The 16,457-nt window shown below is 33.7% G+C and overlaps 1 protein-coding gene across 3 annotated transcripts in view; it reads right to left on the bottom strand.

The window, feature by feature from the left end:
* Window positions 1-15,671, bottom strand: part of LOC140056699 (uncharacterized) — a 31,258-nt gene extending 15,587 nt beyond the window's left edge. For all 3 annotated transcript variants that reach the window (XR_011846803.1, XM_072102163.1, XM_072102162.1), the window contains exons 1-6: window positions 15,550-15,671; window positions 5,130-5,276; window positions 4,345-4,446; window positions 3,520-3,766; window positions 1,912-2,018; window positions 1,021-1,222 (exon numbers count right to left, since the gene is read on the bottom strand). Coding sequence is in view for 2 of the 3 variants with exons in the window: in XM_072102163.1 (XP_071958264.1) it covers window positions 1,021-1,222; window positions 1,912-2,018; window positions 3,520-3,766; window positions 4,345-4,446; window positions 5,130-5,227 (756 nt within the window). In the remaining variant the exon portion in view is untranslated. The remainder of the gene's footprint in view (window positions 1-1,020; window positions 1,223-1,911; window positions 2,019-3,519; window positions 3,767-4,344; window positions 4,447-5,129; window positions 5,277-15,549) is intronic.
* Between the last annotated feature and the right edge of the window lie 786 nt (window positions 15,672-16,457).

The following is a 16,457-nucleotide window of genomic DNA, read 5'->3' as shown; positions in this document are numbered from 1 at the left end:
GTGACCTAAAGGTTGTCAACCCAAGCAAACAAAATTATTTCTGGACTTTTAATGAACTTAATTAATTTATTATTATATTCATCCATTCCATGAATCAATCAATACTAGTGTTTTGGTGATGAAGGAATTGAACAATTGACAAAATTAACTTATCAGACTCAATAATCATTAGTGGATATTTTGAGTCATCTTCCCACATACCAATAAGTGCAATTTCTCTAAATTATTTATTTATATTAAAAAAAACATCCTGGTAATTTAGTTCATTAACTGAAGGGGAAAATGCATTACCTACCTTTGGAAAGCCCTGACAATGACATGGCATAAAAATTGTTTACTATAAATAAATGCAGATGCCCAAGATTGATTGATTGATTTATATTAATTATGGTATAAAACAACATATAGACATAAATAACAAGCAGCTGGAAGCCTGAAAACGTTGAACTTACATAAATATAATTGAGATATAAAAATAAAAACTATAAATATGTGATTAACAAGCTAAACATAACAAAAAAAAAAAAGATTATATAAATGATTTACAAAACTAGTTAAAAAATCAATATTCCAATTTAAAAGTATTGTGTACAATTCAAAATTTGTTAGAATATAAAATATATATTAAACAATTAATTATTCAAGCACCTCTCTTATTTTGGCTATGCTCATCAATTCTTTCAATATTTCACTTTTCCAAATTCTATATTAACAAGACCTAAAAATATCCAACATAATACATTACTTAAAAAAATGATCTATTAGTATTCTATAACTAAAAACAATAAATCATTTTAACCTTCTATGGCAAATTAATTAAGTACAAACAAATTAAACGCCTACAAGTATACAGATACGGAAAAAGAATAAAGTTCAAAATTCCCACTGGAAAATTTGAAAGTATTTTGTTACGGATGTATGAATTTACAATTTAGTTTGTGTAAATTGACACCATTAAAAATATCATTTGAAGCAAGCAAAATAAAAAACTCAATTAATTTAAAGAGTTCAATGACTTACATTTCTCCATAGAAATTCTGGTTTTTCTATATTCTTTATATCAGGATCATTAGTTGTTGCTTTTAATTTAAAGTAATCTGTAACCATTTCATTGACGACCTCTTTAATAATGGCACGCAGTTCTTCGTTTAAGACGTCATCGTAAACAGAGGTAAAACTTGGATGATAATACCTACTGTCTTCGGAATAAATCTGCCATAATCTAAGTAATAAAATACAAGCATATAGAAAAGTTATAAACAACCTACTGTACGGCCTTTTCAACAATGTCAATAACAGTGTATGGTTATATTTTTCAATAGTATGCAAATAATGAATGTTTATGAGTGCAATAGTGCAAATAATTTCATGGGGTGAAAGATAAAAGGTTGATCGAACATGGTCAGTTAACAACAGCCTAGCATTGTGTTGCTTGTGTGGTTGCTCGCTGTGTAACAAAATGTGCACAAAACAAAAGTGCAGTACTTGCATATGATGTCAATGCACTTTCGATGACGTAATTAAGAGTGTAATAGAACATTTATTTAATATCATGTGACAACAATCCTCCAATTAAATGACAAGAATCTACTTATGTGTGTTTGTAATACAAGATATAACAGGGGCCTTATTTTATATCAAACAGAAGGTTGCAGTTTGATATCTTTTTCCTTGTCAAGAGACTGAATGAGAATGTATTAGAGAAACAGTAAAAAAAAAGTAAAAACATAGAATTAGAAAGGGGGCACTAGCAGGACCCAACAAAGTGAACCTTTGCTCGTTTCACAGGAAGCTCAAAAAGGGTTTACCAAAAAGGACGGTTCTACTGTAGTAGTATTAACCAAATTTCCTGCAAACAAAAAAACATCACCTAATTAAAAATCTGTATTTTTCAAATTACTGTAAGTGTACCTTTTTTTAGCCATTATTGAGGTTTCCTCCGCTACACTTTGCACAATATCTGATGTAGTTTCCTCTAGTATATCAACAGCAATATCACGTGCTGCTATTTTTAAATTCTAAAATAAAAACATGACTATAAAGTAAGCATTGTGATAATAAATACAGACCAAAGTCAGGATAAAACATAGTTGTAGACAGAGCTTTTATTCATCTTTAAAGCAAATTGGTAATAACATTTTATTTTAGTTTATAAGAAATTAGGCAAACTACAAATAACTTGTCTGCCATGGATGAATGGCCGTCCTTGGAGTGATCAGAATAAAACTAACACCCACAATTTTAATTTGGCTGCCAGGTTTATCTAGGCTACCGGAAACGATAACACTTCACTATTAGGAGTGGAATTGTGGCTTGGTGGTTATGATGCTTGGCTACCACTCAAAGGGTCCTGGGTTCACATGTCAGGATTTGTTCTAAGGACAAAATTACAACTCCACTCCCAAAGACTTGTAATAAGACTTTGGTTATGTAGAGCATCTTGTGTATGTTTGTCTTGTGAACTTATGAGGGTTCCTAATGATCAGCAATCGCTGGATGGATCCCCCTCATTAAATAGGGTAAAAAATAAAATTTAAAAAAATTTAAAACAGTTTTTGTTTATCTGCATGTATACATCATAAAACATCACAATTTCATAGGCTAGTGAGAAGATGCACCTAGACAATAATGTGAATATAACTTCCATTTCTTTGTTGTGTTTTATTGTAGAAAGTAATAATATATTGTGGTGGCAGCCTCTGTTCTTAATAACTTGTTCTGGCATATGTACCTTAAAAAAGGTCTGGCAGCCAATGTGATGTGTTAATGTTTAGTGGAAAGTTTCAAAGCTTTTATTTCTGCAATGTTTCTATGGTCTTTGGGGAACAATGCTGTCATATTCAAACAAACACATTTCTTATTACCAGTACTAAAGTTACACACTAATTGATTCATAAAGAGCAGTTGCTTGTTGACACATTAAAAAACATGATTATTTAAAACAGCAGATGTAACAGAATAGTTTTGATTCTCTTAATTTTTTTTATAAAAAATTTTTTATGTTGACATTATTTGTTTAAAAAACTAATTCCAGTTTTGGCTAAAGAGGGCAGCACAAATAAATTAGTTTGTGAAGAGTTTCAGTTAAGCTCTGTCTACGCTATATGGTAGTGATATACCCAAATACGGTAGTAATATACCCAAATATGGTAGTGATATACCCAAATATGGTAGTGATATACCCAAATACGGTAGTAATATACCCAAATATGGTAGTGATATACCCAAATATGGTAGTGATATACCCAAATATGATAGTGATATACCCAAATACGGTAGTAATATACCCAAATATGGTAGTGATATACCCAAATATGGTAGTGATATACCCAAATATGATAGTGATATGACATCATCTTAATCTTATTAATCATCTTAACAAATACAAACTGTTTTTTAATTAATATGTTAAAGTAAATGGGGCATTTATTTGAAACAGGATTTAAGTATTAATTCATTTTTTTTAAGCAGTCACATAAATATGGTACCAGTGTGCATAACAAACAAATGAATTTATACCTTAGCTTCATCCTGTTTAACACGCCTGTTATGGATGTGTGGCGAGAAATGAGCAAGACTTCTATCAACATGTACAGGATTAAAAGCTTCTTGAAAACGAAATGACTCAAGCTGCTCAGCAGAAGATGGGTAGCTACGTTGATATGGCCTGGTTTTTAGCTTGTGTGATATACCATAAGGATCATCCGGAGGGTCATAGGAATTGTGAGGAAAATGTGGTGGATAGTCACCTTGTCTTGCATGGTGTCTGTATTTAAAACAAACAACAACATAAATGTTATTGTGCTGGATGGGGACAGCTACTATCAAAGTCTTCTACCTTACCTAAAGCTGCTTTCACATCACGTCCAGATTCAGTCCAGCGGCCTGAGAAAAATATCATGTAAAATGGGTCCAGTGGTAAAGCATTGAATCGTACAAACTCGTACAATTTGAATTTGTACCTGATTCGGACTCGGAGCGATGGATAAAGAAGTCATTTATTTTCTGAAATCATACGTTTTTTCTTTTGACCAATCAACAGTGAGCATGAATGACCTTGCTTGACAACAGATAACCGAATTCGTGCTTGATGTGAAAGAATGCTTAAAGCTTGCAATATTTTTCTCAGGCTGCCAGACCGAACATGAGCGCGATGTGATGTGCGAGTTTAAGTTTATTTTAAGGCATTGATTCCCCTAAATTTGGTTAGTAAGTTTATTTAGATAGCATATCACTTTCCTAAATTCTCAGCGTTTTTCAAAGGCTTTTGTAGGCATAACAAAAATGCTACAAATTTCACTAGCACATGAAAAAGCAAAACAATTTAATTTTCAATTGACTAACCTGTCATCAGGAGGGGTCAAAGGTGGAATAACAGGATACCTACTGCATCGGAGACTAGGTGAGATTCTTTCAATGTCATCAAAGCCAGAAGATTGTGGCAACCTTAATTTTTAAAAAAATCCCTAAATGGTTTACTCTTAATGCACTATACGACCTTCGGAAGGTGTGTCATGGGTGCGTCATATACAAATAATTATTTATGCAGGGGTGCGTCAAAAAACCTAGATGGTACGTCACATCAATGAACAATGGTGTGTCAATGTTCGTCACTTTACCACCCTCCATATTATAAACAACATGGTCACAGTGCGTCATGGTCAAAGGTAAGTCATATTTTTGATGCACGGGTGTATCATGGTATTCATAACATATTGACGCACATCGGACAAATGACGCACGTTAAATAGTGGTTCATAAAAATGACAAAGTGCATTATTGCCTTGTCCTTCAGATGAGATACAAAGGTGTTACATATCACATCATGCCCATGTAGATTTTGTAATTTGATTGGACGATTGTGGGTCACATGAAGGGATGTGATATTGCACTTGCGTCCCTTCATTTTTGTTACACAGTGAGTGAGCAAACAAATAATGAATGTTTAATATTCGTGATATAGTATAAATAATTTAATTGATATTAAATTTGTTATATTTTCACATCATGAATTTATTTGTACCATTTCACAGTCATTATTTGTATACTGTAATAAGAAACATGGTAGAGCATTGCAGCCTGCAATGTGATTGATCATGGCGAAAAAAAGAGTGTATTATTACACTTACTTTGGTAAAAATTGAGATGAATTTTGGAATGTTTTGGGAAAACTGTCGTACTTGGAATGACTGTTTCTCCATTTCTGATCATAATCATAACTTCCCATCTTGCTTGTTGTTGTGTTATGTTACAATATTAGTTATTACTGTAGTAAACTGAAATAAACCCAAAATGAATGCATTAAAAAAAATATCAACCTTAATTAATAAACGAAGAAATGGTTTAAGCAATAACTACAACTAGGCCTACTAGGTAAAGATTAGATAAAGGATTTTAGACCTAGGCCTAGTAGAGACTTAAGACTCTTAGTTTAGGGCATAAATTGATGGATAGGCCTTATTAACTTATACTATAAGTAGGCCTACCCTAGGCCTAGTACTACTACTAGTTACTAGTAGTAGTAGTAGTAGTAGTAGTACTGTAGTAGTAGTAGTAGTAGTAGGCCTAGCAGAGGATTACGGTCGAAGCGGCCGCCAACTAAAGCGGCCGCTAGTTCAATAACGGTAATCTGTATGGAACGCCGTGTGCGCTTTGATTGTCGTTGTTTTGTAATCTTTGATTGTCATTGTTTCGACAGGTTTTCTTTACCTCGGACGTAAATAACAATCTACATTATTATGTAACTTATTCTCTTTTTTTTACAGATTGAATGTGATACGCGTACGTTCTTTTAAACGAAATGGCGAATCGATGATTACTTATTTTAACTGTTCTAAATGATATGTTTAATAAAGTCTATAAAATACATTGTGGTGTTTATATTGTATATTAATATAATACAATATAATAATAAGCCAATTATTAAGAATTATATATAAATAAACCAATCAATAAAGTATATCAAAATATATAAATATATTAATAATTAAAAATATTTGTTATTTTATATTAATTAATTAGTAAAGTAATTAGTAAAGTAACTAGTAGTGTTCGCAATCATAATTTAATTACAATAACATGATGACAGCAATTTATTTAATATTCTACACTATTTTATTACTTCAGATATTTAAACATTGATCAATTGAAAATGAGTTTTAAATACTAAAATAAGATGAAAGTGTCTGTTTGATACGGTAATTAATTACGCGAATTTCTGCTAATAACTCGACTGACGGCCAGCAATAGTGCTGCTGCACATTAGGTGCGCGTCCCATGTTGCTTTATTGAAAACACAAACAATGTATTACAATGGAATAACACTTAAATGTATAACACACCCTATTACTAATAATAAAAACCAAGATTCGATAGTACCTGTAAATGAGATATAAATATTCGGCAATACCGTACGTAAATTATTATTGCAATACTGTATAAAGATTCGATAGTATGTAAACAAGATATAAATATTCGGCAATACCGTACGTAAATTATTAATGCAATACTGTAAAGATTCAATAGTATGTAAACGAGATATAAAGATTCGGCAATACCGTACGTAAATTATTAATGCAATACTGTATAAAGATTCAATAGTATACATATGTCAAATGAGATATCAAGATTTGGCAATACCGTACGTAAATTATTATTGCAATACTGTATAAAGATTCGATAGTATGTAAACAAGATATAAATATTCGGCAATACCGTACGTAAATTATTAATGCAATACTGTAAAAATTCAATAGTATGTAAACGAGATATAAAGATTCGGCAATACCGTACGTAAATTATTAATGCAATACTGTATAAAGATTCAATAGTACATATGTCAAATGAGATATCAAGATTTGGCAATACCGTACGTAAATTATTAATGCAATACTGTATAAAGATTCGATAGTATATAAACGAGATATAAATATTCGGCAATACCGTACGTAAATTATTATTGCAATATACTGTATAAAGATTCAATAGTATGTAAATGTGATATAAAGATTCGGCAATACCGTATGTAAATTATTAATGCAATACTGTATAAAATTCGATAGTATGTAAATGAGATATTAATATTCGGCAATACCGTACGTAAATTATTATTGCAATACTGTATAAAATTCGATAGTTAAATGTAAATGAGATATAAATATTCGGCAATACCGTACGTAAATTATTATTGCAATATACTGTATAAAGATTCAATAGTATGTTAATGTGATATAAAGATTCGGCAATACCGTATGTAAATTATTAATGCAATACTGTATAAAATTCGATAGTATGTAAATGAGATATTAATATTCGGCAATACCGTACGTAAATTATTATTGCAATACTGTATAAAATTCGATAGTTAAATGTAAATGAGATATAAATATTCGGCAATACCGTACGTAAATTATTATTGCAATACTGTATAAAATTTGATAGTTAAATGTAAATGAGATATAAATATTCGGCAATACCGTATGTAAATTATTATTGCAAGACTGTATAAAATTCGATAGTATGTAATGAGATATAAAGATTCGACAATAACGTAGGTAAATTATTATTATTGCAATACTGTATAAGGATTTAATAGTATATAAACGAGATATAAAGATTCGGCAATACCGTATACGTAAATTATTATTGCAATACTGTATAAGGATCCAATAGTATGTAAACGAGATATATAGATTCGGCAAAATATATTTCGATAGAGGCCTATGTATTAGTTAATAGTAAATACAAATAAAATATACATTGATTTATCGGCAGGCAGGCAAACTTAAATCAACAATCACAATCAAAGATTAAAGCGCAATGGCGTTCCATACAAATGACGATATTAAACTGGCGGCCGCTTTGGTTGGCGGCCGCTTCGACCATACTCCCTAGCGGATAGGCTAAACTAAGTTGGAGCTGCTGGCAAAAGAATATATAGCAGGGTTGCTAACTTCCATTTTTTATGAAGATTGTGCATTTTGTGACAAAAGCACCAAATTTGGCACAAACCTTCTTTAGGGTATATCTAACAATCCTAGAAGGGGTGCCCAAAAATCGGAACAATTTAACGACGTCATTTGGACCACGCCCTTTTTTTAGTATTACGTAATTAGGAGAAAACTTAAATTTCGTATATACATACCAAGTTTGGTATCAAATTAAAACTCATGACATGTACATTGCAATGCACACATAAAAAATATATGATTTCTCTTCAGACGGAATATATAGGTCAAATAATGTAATTTTCTGTCATATTGAAGGGGATTTCAATCAAAACGCGCCAATATTGTGCTATGTTATGAACATTGTAGTTATAAGAACATCAACATTTATTTTTGTAATAGAACTACTAATATATATTTATCCTGTACCAGTTACCGTACTTTCCTTTAACATAATATTAGGAACCACTGAAAAAAAGTATATAAAACATATATATATAAGTAAACAGACAAAAGACCATTTGACTGACAATTATGGCGTTAGCATCCATAACAATACATGGAGGTGATTATCAACTTTACTTTATGAAATTATTTATCTGGAATCAAACACTTATAATGGTACAGAGTTGCTAGATGACAAACAAGTTCCACGGCATGGGTAACAAAGACCAGTGCAAGAAAGACCTGCTGAACGGCACTTGCAGTTCCCTGCAGCGACACTTTAGCAATTCCCTACACATGCCTTGGATGCTTCAGGTAGTATGGTCCAGACTGGTGTCCATGTACTGGTGATGGAGCATTCTGCTGTGGCTGTAGACTGGTGGTCCAATTGCTTGCTTGGTATATGGATCTGTTGGAATGCTGTAAAAGTGCATCCTGCAATAAACAATTTAAAGATTAGTGTTACCTTTTAATGAAAGAAAAAAAATGAACCTGATAATAAATTATTAAACCACAATTGCTCCCCTTACCTGTGTAGGAGGAATGTTGTCCATTGTCCGTGCCTTTCTTAAAAAAAGATCTTGTCTTAGCTTTGTAACACTTCTTAAAGTCTTGTAGTATAGATGACATGTAAACTCCTCTAGCAACTGGAATTGAGATGAGTTGACTCCTAGAGATTTGAAAAGGTGATGTGCCATGAAAAGAAAGGCTTCTGTGACTGCTGGAAATGAGTTCCACGTCTCCCATGCGGAGTGTTTTGCTTTTCCGAAGAACTGGGAAGTAAATGCATGGAAAACTGGCAGCTCTCTTGACTTATCCTCTCTTAGGTTATGGCAGATGGTATTTATATTAAAATATTGGAAGTGCTTACCCATGCCAAATGCGACCCAGATACACGTACCAGGATAACAGGCTATTAGATTGCAGAAAATACCAACTAGGATAACAATGACATCAGTATCAACTGTACGCACCAAAATAACCCTGCTACCTTTTAATGCACATCCTGGAGTCGGTCTCTTCATGGTTGCAGATTGACATAGGCTGAGTAGATGTCCGGGATACATCAGACTCGCCTACAGGACATATATCAAGAATTACATACTAATCTAATATGCCTTTTAAATTAATTATTGGTACGAAACTGTATAAGTAAATTAATCGTTTGGTTACAAACAAAATAAATTAGTATGTATCATAATAAAACTTACCTGATGTAATGTAAACTTCTTTGCAGTCAGAGTAATCATGGGTAGACACCTTCGTAGTTAAAAAGTTAAATAACTCCTCTTTATTTACTGGATCTTTCAGAAAGTCTGAAAAATCCCATGGAATCTTTGTTTGTCCCCCAACTTTCCTCCTGACCCCTTTTCCTCTTTTTTTCTCTTGTAGACTGCTTAAGACTATCTGTTCTGTAAGTGTCCCACACTATATCAATTCTGTTACTATTCTGCAGCTGCTGTCTGGTCCACGGTAGAAAGACCTGTCATACAAATGATACAAGAATAACGATCCGCATATAGAAGTGACCAATTATGTGGTGGTTAAACAATAGATACAATCCTGAATGCAAAGAAATGTACTCACCTTATCACCATAGTCATAACATGTAAATGCATGGTTGCTGGAAAGAGCATGGACAATAGCAGCTCCGTCAAACACCTTTACGTCAAAATATGTAGGAGTTTCAGGCTGGCCTTCAGTCTCCAAATGCTGTAGCAACTCAGACTTCTTAGTTGGTAGTCGAAGCTTTCCATTTACTGCCAAAGAGGGTGGCCATGGCTGGTTTTAATGCATGAAGAAGTCTTCCAAATCTCCATCACGAGATTGACTTGCAATATACAGTCGACTGAATAGGCTGCAGTCACTTTTTAAACTCTTAACTTGTTGCTTTGTTTTGGACACTGATTTTTACCGTGGTGTGTTGAACAACGGCAGCTTATTGTGTTTGATGGCTTGTTGAATTGCAACACTTCTGTCGAGAATAACTTCCTTGAAATATTTTTGGTACTGGGTAGTACCTACATCCTGAATTGTACGAACTGTCACTACTGGACTTTCATTGTCACAATCTCGAGCATCCAAGACCAGAAGTTCTGAACAATTATCGAGGAATGGGTTGCCTGCATTTGAAATTGTTTTGTGTAGCCTGTTGACCTGAACTTTATATGTTTCTTGGGTAGAGAGTCCTTGTTCTCGTTGCTGAAAGTCATTCGGATCATAAACCATGAACTGACTCTCGAACTCTGTAATCAGTCTCGCTTGTTCTGGCTCCGCCACCATCCACCTCTTAAACGCTGTTGGATTTTCTGTAAGTCCGACTGCACCCCCAGTTCCTTTTACTAATTCATTGTTCTGCTCATGAGATTGGTCAATGGGCATACAGGAGAACTTTCTTGTTGTTTTTTAAATAACCCAGAACTTCTTAAAATCTTCTTTGATGTTTACAGGTAGTGTATTCATGTCCCTAATGTGGATGGGAATTGCCTTTTTGCTCAGGGAACTGCAAGTGCCGTTCAGCAGGTCTTTCTTGCACTGGTCTTTGTTACCCATGCCGTGGAACTTGTTCGTCATCTAGCAACTCTGTACCATTATAAGTGTTTGTTTCCAGATAAATAATTTCATAAAAGTAAAGTCGATAATCACCTCCGTGTATTATTATGGATGCTAACGCCATAATTGTCAGTCAAATGGTTTTTTGCCTGTTTACTTAGTCCAGTGATTATTTAGCCAAGTTTGATACAGTATATGTTTTATATACTTTTTTTCAGTGGTTCCTAATATTATGTTAAAGGAAAGTAACTGGTACAGGATAAATATATATTAGTAGTTTTATTACAAAAATTAATGTTGTGGTTCTTATAACTACTGTACAATGTTCATAACATAGCACAATATTGGCGCGTTTTGATTTAAATCCCCTTCAATATGACAGATAATTACATTATTTGACCTATATATTCCGTCTGAAGAGAAATCATATATTTTGTATGTGTGTATTGCAATGTACATTTCATGAGTTTTAATTTGATACCAAACTTGGTATGTATATACGAAATTTAAGTTTTCTCCAAATTACGTAATACTAAAAAAAGGGCGTGGTCCAAATGACGTCCTTAAATTGTTCCGATTTTTGGGCACCCCTTCTAGGATTGTTAGATATACCCTAAAGAAGGTTTGTGCCAAATTTGGTGCTTTTGTCACAAAGTGCACAAAAAAAGTGCTAAGTTACCCTGCTAATAGTAGAGAGGCCAAATACACAAAAGTCCTCTATAAAAAGTTTGGGGGGCATTTTTTGTTAATAGCAGGCAACCATGTTGAATGTATCCTTTGTGGGGTGACAAAAACGATAGGGGTGGATGCCATCTTCAGTTTTGGGTTTTAAGGTCAGTTTATGTGGTCAAGAGGTCAAACAAGGTCAAAATATAGGATTTTTTTTTATTCACGGAAAATCATCTACATCATCAGATCTATCCACAAAGGTATATCTGAAGATTAACTGATGCTTCATATTATAGTAATTATGAGATAAACATTTAATTTTACACATAAGAACATAGGAAATTAAATATAAAAGTGTCATTTTTCTCAAAATGTTGTTCACATATTTCTGTAAAGTACACACAGTTTTTTAATAGGCTTTTCCCAGTCTGTTGTAAATTTGTCTTTTTCATGTTGTCCACCAGTCATCGTTTTGATTTTTGTCGGAAAAAATAGGTCAAGTGTTATATGTATGAAACGCCATATGTGCCAAAAGATTGGTCTTTTACTATAATATTAATATTACCTATAATAATGTAATACAGTAATATTTAGAAATTTGTTTTTAGAAAAATTATTAATATTACCTATAATAATGTAATAATACTTAAAAATTTGTTTTTAGAAAAATTTCGAAAACAGAGACCCCCTATATGACCTAATGTCGAGATGTTTTTGTTTGGGTCAGAGACCCCCTATAATGTAATTATATATACATTTTTTAAATTATTTCAATGATACAAGTTTTTATTGAAGTTTGTTGTTTCAAGAAATCTCGAAAGAGAAACCTGGGTATCGAGTCTTTGTTTTCAAAAACCCTAACTATTGGACTTTATCAAGGTTGGAAGGAGTGGTAATTGGGGACTTCTTCTTGAGGCCTTCGCATCTATGCTATCATGGCTGACGGTGATAACAAATATAAAACTCCTTAAGTAATTAAGAAGTCCTTTATACACATGGATAAAGACGGTTTTAACGTTATTTACAAACATGTCCAGGTATGAAATCCATTTCTCCAAAAAAACATAAACGCACTTGAAGAGGACAACGTCATGCGACAAATCAAATTGCAGCTATCCATTCTTATTCATATGAAGATCGTTTAAAGTTTCTTGGCCTAACAACCCTGTATGACAGACGAATTCATGGTGACTTGATTGAAAATTTCCAAAAGATTTCGAGGGTGTAGCCAAGGAAGACTTCCTTCAAATGAGATGCAATCTAAGCAGAAATACATGAGGACATCAGCTTAGACTTTTTAAACCTAAATTTCACAAAGGACTGATAGGAGATCCACTTTTTCACAATTAGTAATTATATATTTTAATAGTTTGCCAACCAAAGTCGTCATTTCTGAAACCACCAACACATTTAAAAACCGATTGGATTAGTTGTAGAAATGAGGTTAAAGGGTAAACAAATTTACCTATCTAAACTATCAGAACCAATATTCTAAACACTGAGTGGATGATTGATCAATTCAAAATAGAATCATTGGTATAACAAGAAACGCTGTAATTCATTGATAGGTTCTGCATGACATTGTCAGACTGATCACGAATCACACATAATACACAATATTCTTTCAAACTGACAGATGATAAGGAAGATCTTATATTTAAAATAACAACTTATTGAAAGAAAAAAAACAGTAGAACTTAGAACTTCATGAGCTACTGAGAAAGCATCGCTCTTAACCTTTGCGGATTTCTATAAGGCAACTGTTTCGATAAAGTATATAAAAACTGACAGAAAATCTGCTGATCAACCATTGGAGTATGATCATAGCCCAATTTTAATATCTTTAACCAAATATGACTTCACATATCTTGATGGATGGCGTTGAAATACCCACAGATGTTCCAGAAGAAAACTTACAGTAAAAACATGATGGTCATGCACTATAGGATGCAGTAAACATGGCTGTAAACATTTGGTGACTATGCAAGTATTTATGCAAGTTACCTAGATATTTCGTCATTTTGTTGTATTTGATCATTACATTGGAAAGGGGTGGATAAAAGCAGTGACACGATTAAAAGGATAGTCCCAATGTACTAATCTGTACTTCCGTATGTGTTTTGGGCCACACTCATCGGTTTGGAGGAGAACAAATATCACAAAGTTTTTAGACATTCTTTATGTCAATAACAAAGAGCTTGCAATTATACATGAAAGTTGATGTTAATTAATGATACAGTATGCACTTTGTAACAGTAGCCTTCAAAAGTATGGACGATGTCTGGTATAGTGAACAATAAAGTGGTTGAAAACCTATTAAGAATAATCTAACCAGCTTCCATGCCATTACCAGGGTTGCAGCACGTCATTATTTGCTGGTTGTGGGAAGAGGTCATACTGGAAATCATTTGTAACGCATCCACTCCTTGTAAATGGAATTGATAAAGATTAAGACTTTCCACGTACAGTGTACACTAAAGTTTAATATTGCCAAATATATGGTACTCTTGAGCAGAACTGTATAATAACAACTACTCTTTGGTGCTACCTCCATCTAGACTCAGTGACTATATACCATTAACACTAGTGATATATATTTCCCTTAAATATTAAGTATTTCACTTCACTCAATAAATATTTAAGTACCTGTATTTCTACTTCGGGAAACACTTAAAATAAAAAAAACTCGCCTATGGTGAATACAGACATCATAGAACCTAAACATACGAGCCAACTATCAGGCAGAGCTATCAGTATGTGGCCTAAATGAATCGGGTTGTTTGGAAGCCCCTAACCCAGTTGTCAGTTTGGAACTTGTTACATGTGTATGTAAACTAAAGAGCCAGATGAAGTTGTTACAGAAAGCATGCATATGTGGTTGTGATTCAATCGTTTGCCGTTACCCAGATGGCCAGTAGGCATTATATATCAGTGCTTGAAGAAATACCCACCTCAGAGCATTACCTCCTTCCATCCCTGAAAAATTTCGAATATTTGGCATGTGCCCATGCCGCCCATTACTCCCCACCCACAAACCCTCTCCGTTTTTAAATGAAATTTAAGACATTCCAGTAGGCCTCCAATTTCGGTTATTTTGATACTCTAGGACTCATCCTCTCCATTCCTTGAACACCTTCCAGGAGTGACTCAAAAAGTTAAAAATCTTCCCAGTACAATTCTGGTCTTTTTGACACCACACTATAACCATCAGCCCCAGGCTATCATGAAAATTATATTTATTTCAATTATTAATACCGATAATTAACAGGTCTGTGCTCTATTTGACCTTATGACCTTGAAATGACCTTTAAACTTGTAAGTTGAAAAATTGATGAACTTCACCATCTACAGCAATATGTCAATAATGATCCAATAATGGTTACATTTCTTTTAATTAGCTTATATGTTGTTGAAAACAGCTTAAACCTCTATTTTACCATATTTGACCTTATAACCTTGAAAATGACCTTTGACCTGAAATTTGAGAGCGGCATCCACCCCTATCTTTTTTGTCATCCCATAAGGGATATATTCCACATGGTTGCCTGCTATTAACAGAAAATTCCCCCCATGATGAAAAAGCTCACATTGGCCGCCCTACTAATAGGCCTAATAATAATGTAATTTCCTAATCCATAATATGGCTAAAACTAATACACTAACTCCTCACAGAAATTGGGTTAGACTAGCTACCATCTACCACCAAGCTAGACCTAGGCCTAAAATATATAATGGCTAGGCCAATGCCTACCTCCATCCCACCATCGCTCGAGTACAAAACGGAGGAGTAGGATGGGCCCGGGCCCTACTCCCCACCTTGCCCCTACTCCCCACCTTCCCCCTACTACTACTACCTCAAGTAGGCCTAGGCCTAGGCCTACCCCTAGCTAGGCTAGTTTGGAGTCTTCGTTGCTATTATTTAAACTCATTTTCAAACCTTTGGAGATCAATCTTGATATAGGTACATCATCCAATTAACAAAATAATGTCTTTACAACAATTAATTAACGCATAACCGAGGCCTACACATCCCGTAAACATATAGGATGTTGTTGCTAGAGCAGGGCTAGCCTCTAAAATCGATCACACTTTTGTTTACAAAACACACAAATTATTTCAAATAAAATAGCGCCGCCAAAGTTTGTGAAAACTAACTTCCAGCAGCCATCCGCCGTGCCCCAAGCAAAGACACTATCTTTGCCCCAACAAGTGGCCGTATTCACCAATCACACTTAAAGATATATTGTCCCCCTAAAAAAATATTTTTTGTTTATTTTGTTGTTGAATATGTTATTTTAATGTCACATAATAGTTATTCACTCTCACAAAAAATTGGGTCTGAAAAAAATGTATTTAGCCTACCTGAGAAAAATGTAATTTAAAGCAAAAAATGGTCAAATTGCCTGGAAGACAATGAGTTTTTGGGTAATTTAACTGTTTTTTTTTGTCTTTTTATAGGTGAAATAATTTTTTTCCCCCGTTTTTTTTCTTATGGAAGTGAACAACTTCATTAAAACTGCAAAATGGCCTATTCAAAGTCCGATTTTAAAAATCTTAATTTTTCATGATTTTGGGGGACAATACATCTTTAAGTGAGATATTCCCATTTCGTTGTAATAGAAATTAGCGCCATTCTAGTAGGCTAGGTAGAGATGCTAGGCCCCCTGTTGGTCTGCCCAGTAACCAGCCTAGGATGCATATGCCTCAATACAGACAGGTTTAGGCCTACACAGAATGTTGGTTTGTTAGTAGCATCTAGGCTAGACCTATTTTTCTTGATCCTCATACAAATTAGTCTAGGTTTAATATTCATTTACTTGTTTTTGTTTTGACTGCCATCGTCCA

Source organism: Antedon mediterranea, chromosome 8 (genome assembly GCF_964355755.1).
Source record: "Antedon mediterranea chromosome 8, ecAntMedi1.1, whole genome shotgun sequence".
Taxonomy (NCBI): Eukaryota; Metazoa; Echinodermata; class Crinoidea; order Comatulida; family Antedonidae; genus Antedon; species Antedon mediterranea.
This window is presented reverse-complemented; position numbering and strand designations above follow the sequence as displayed.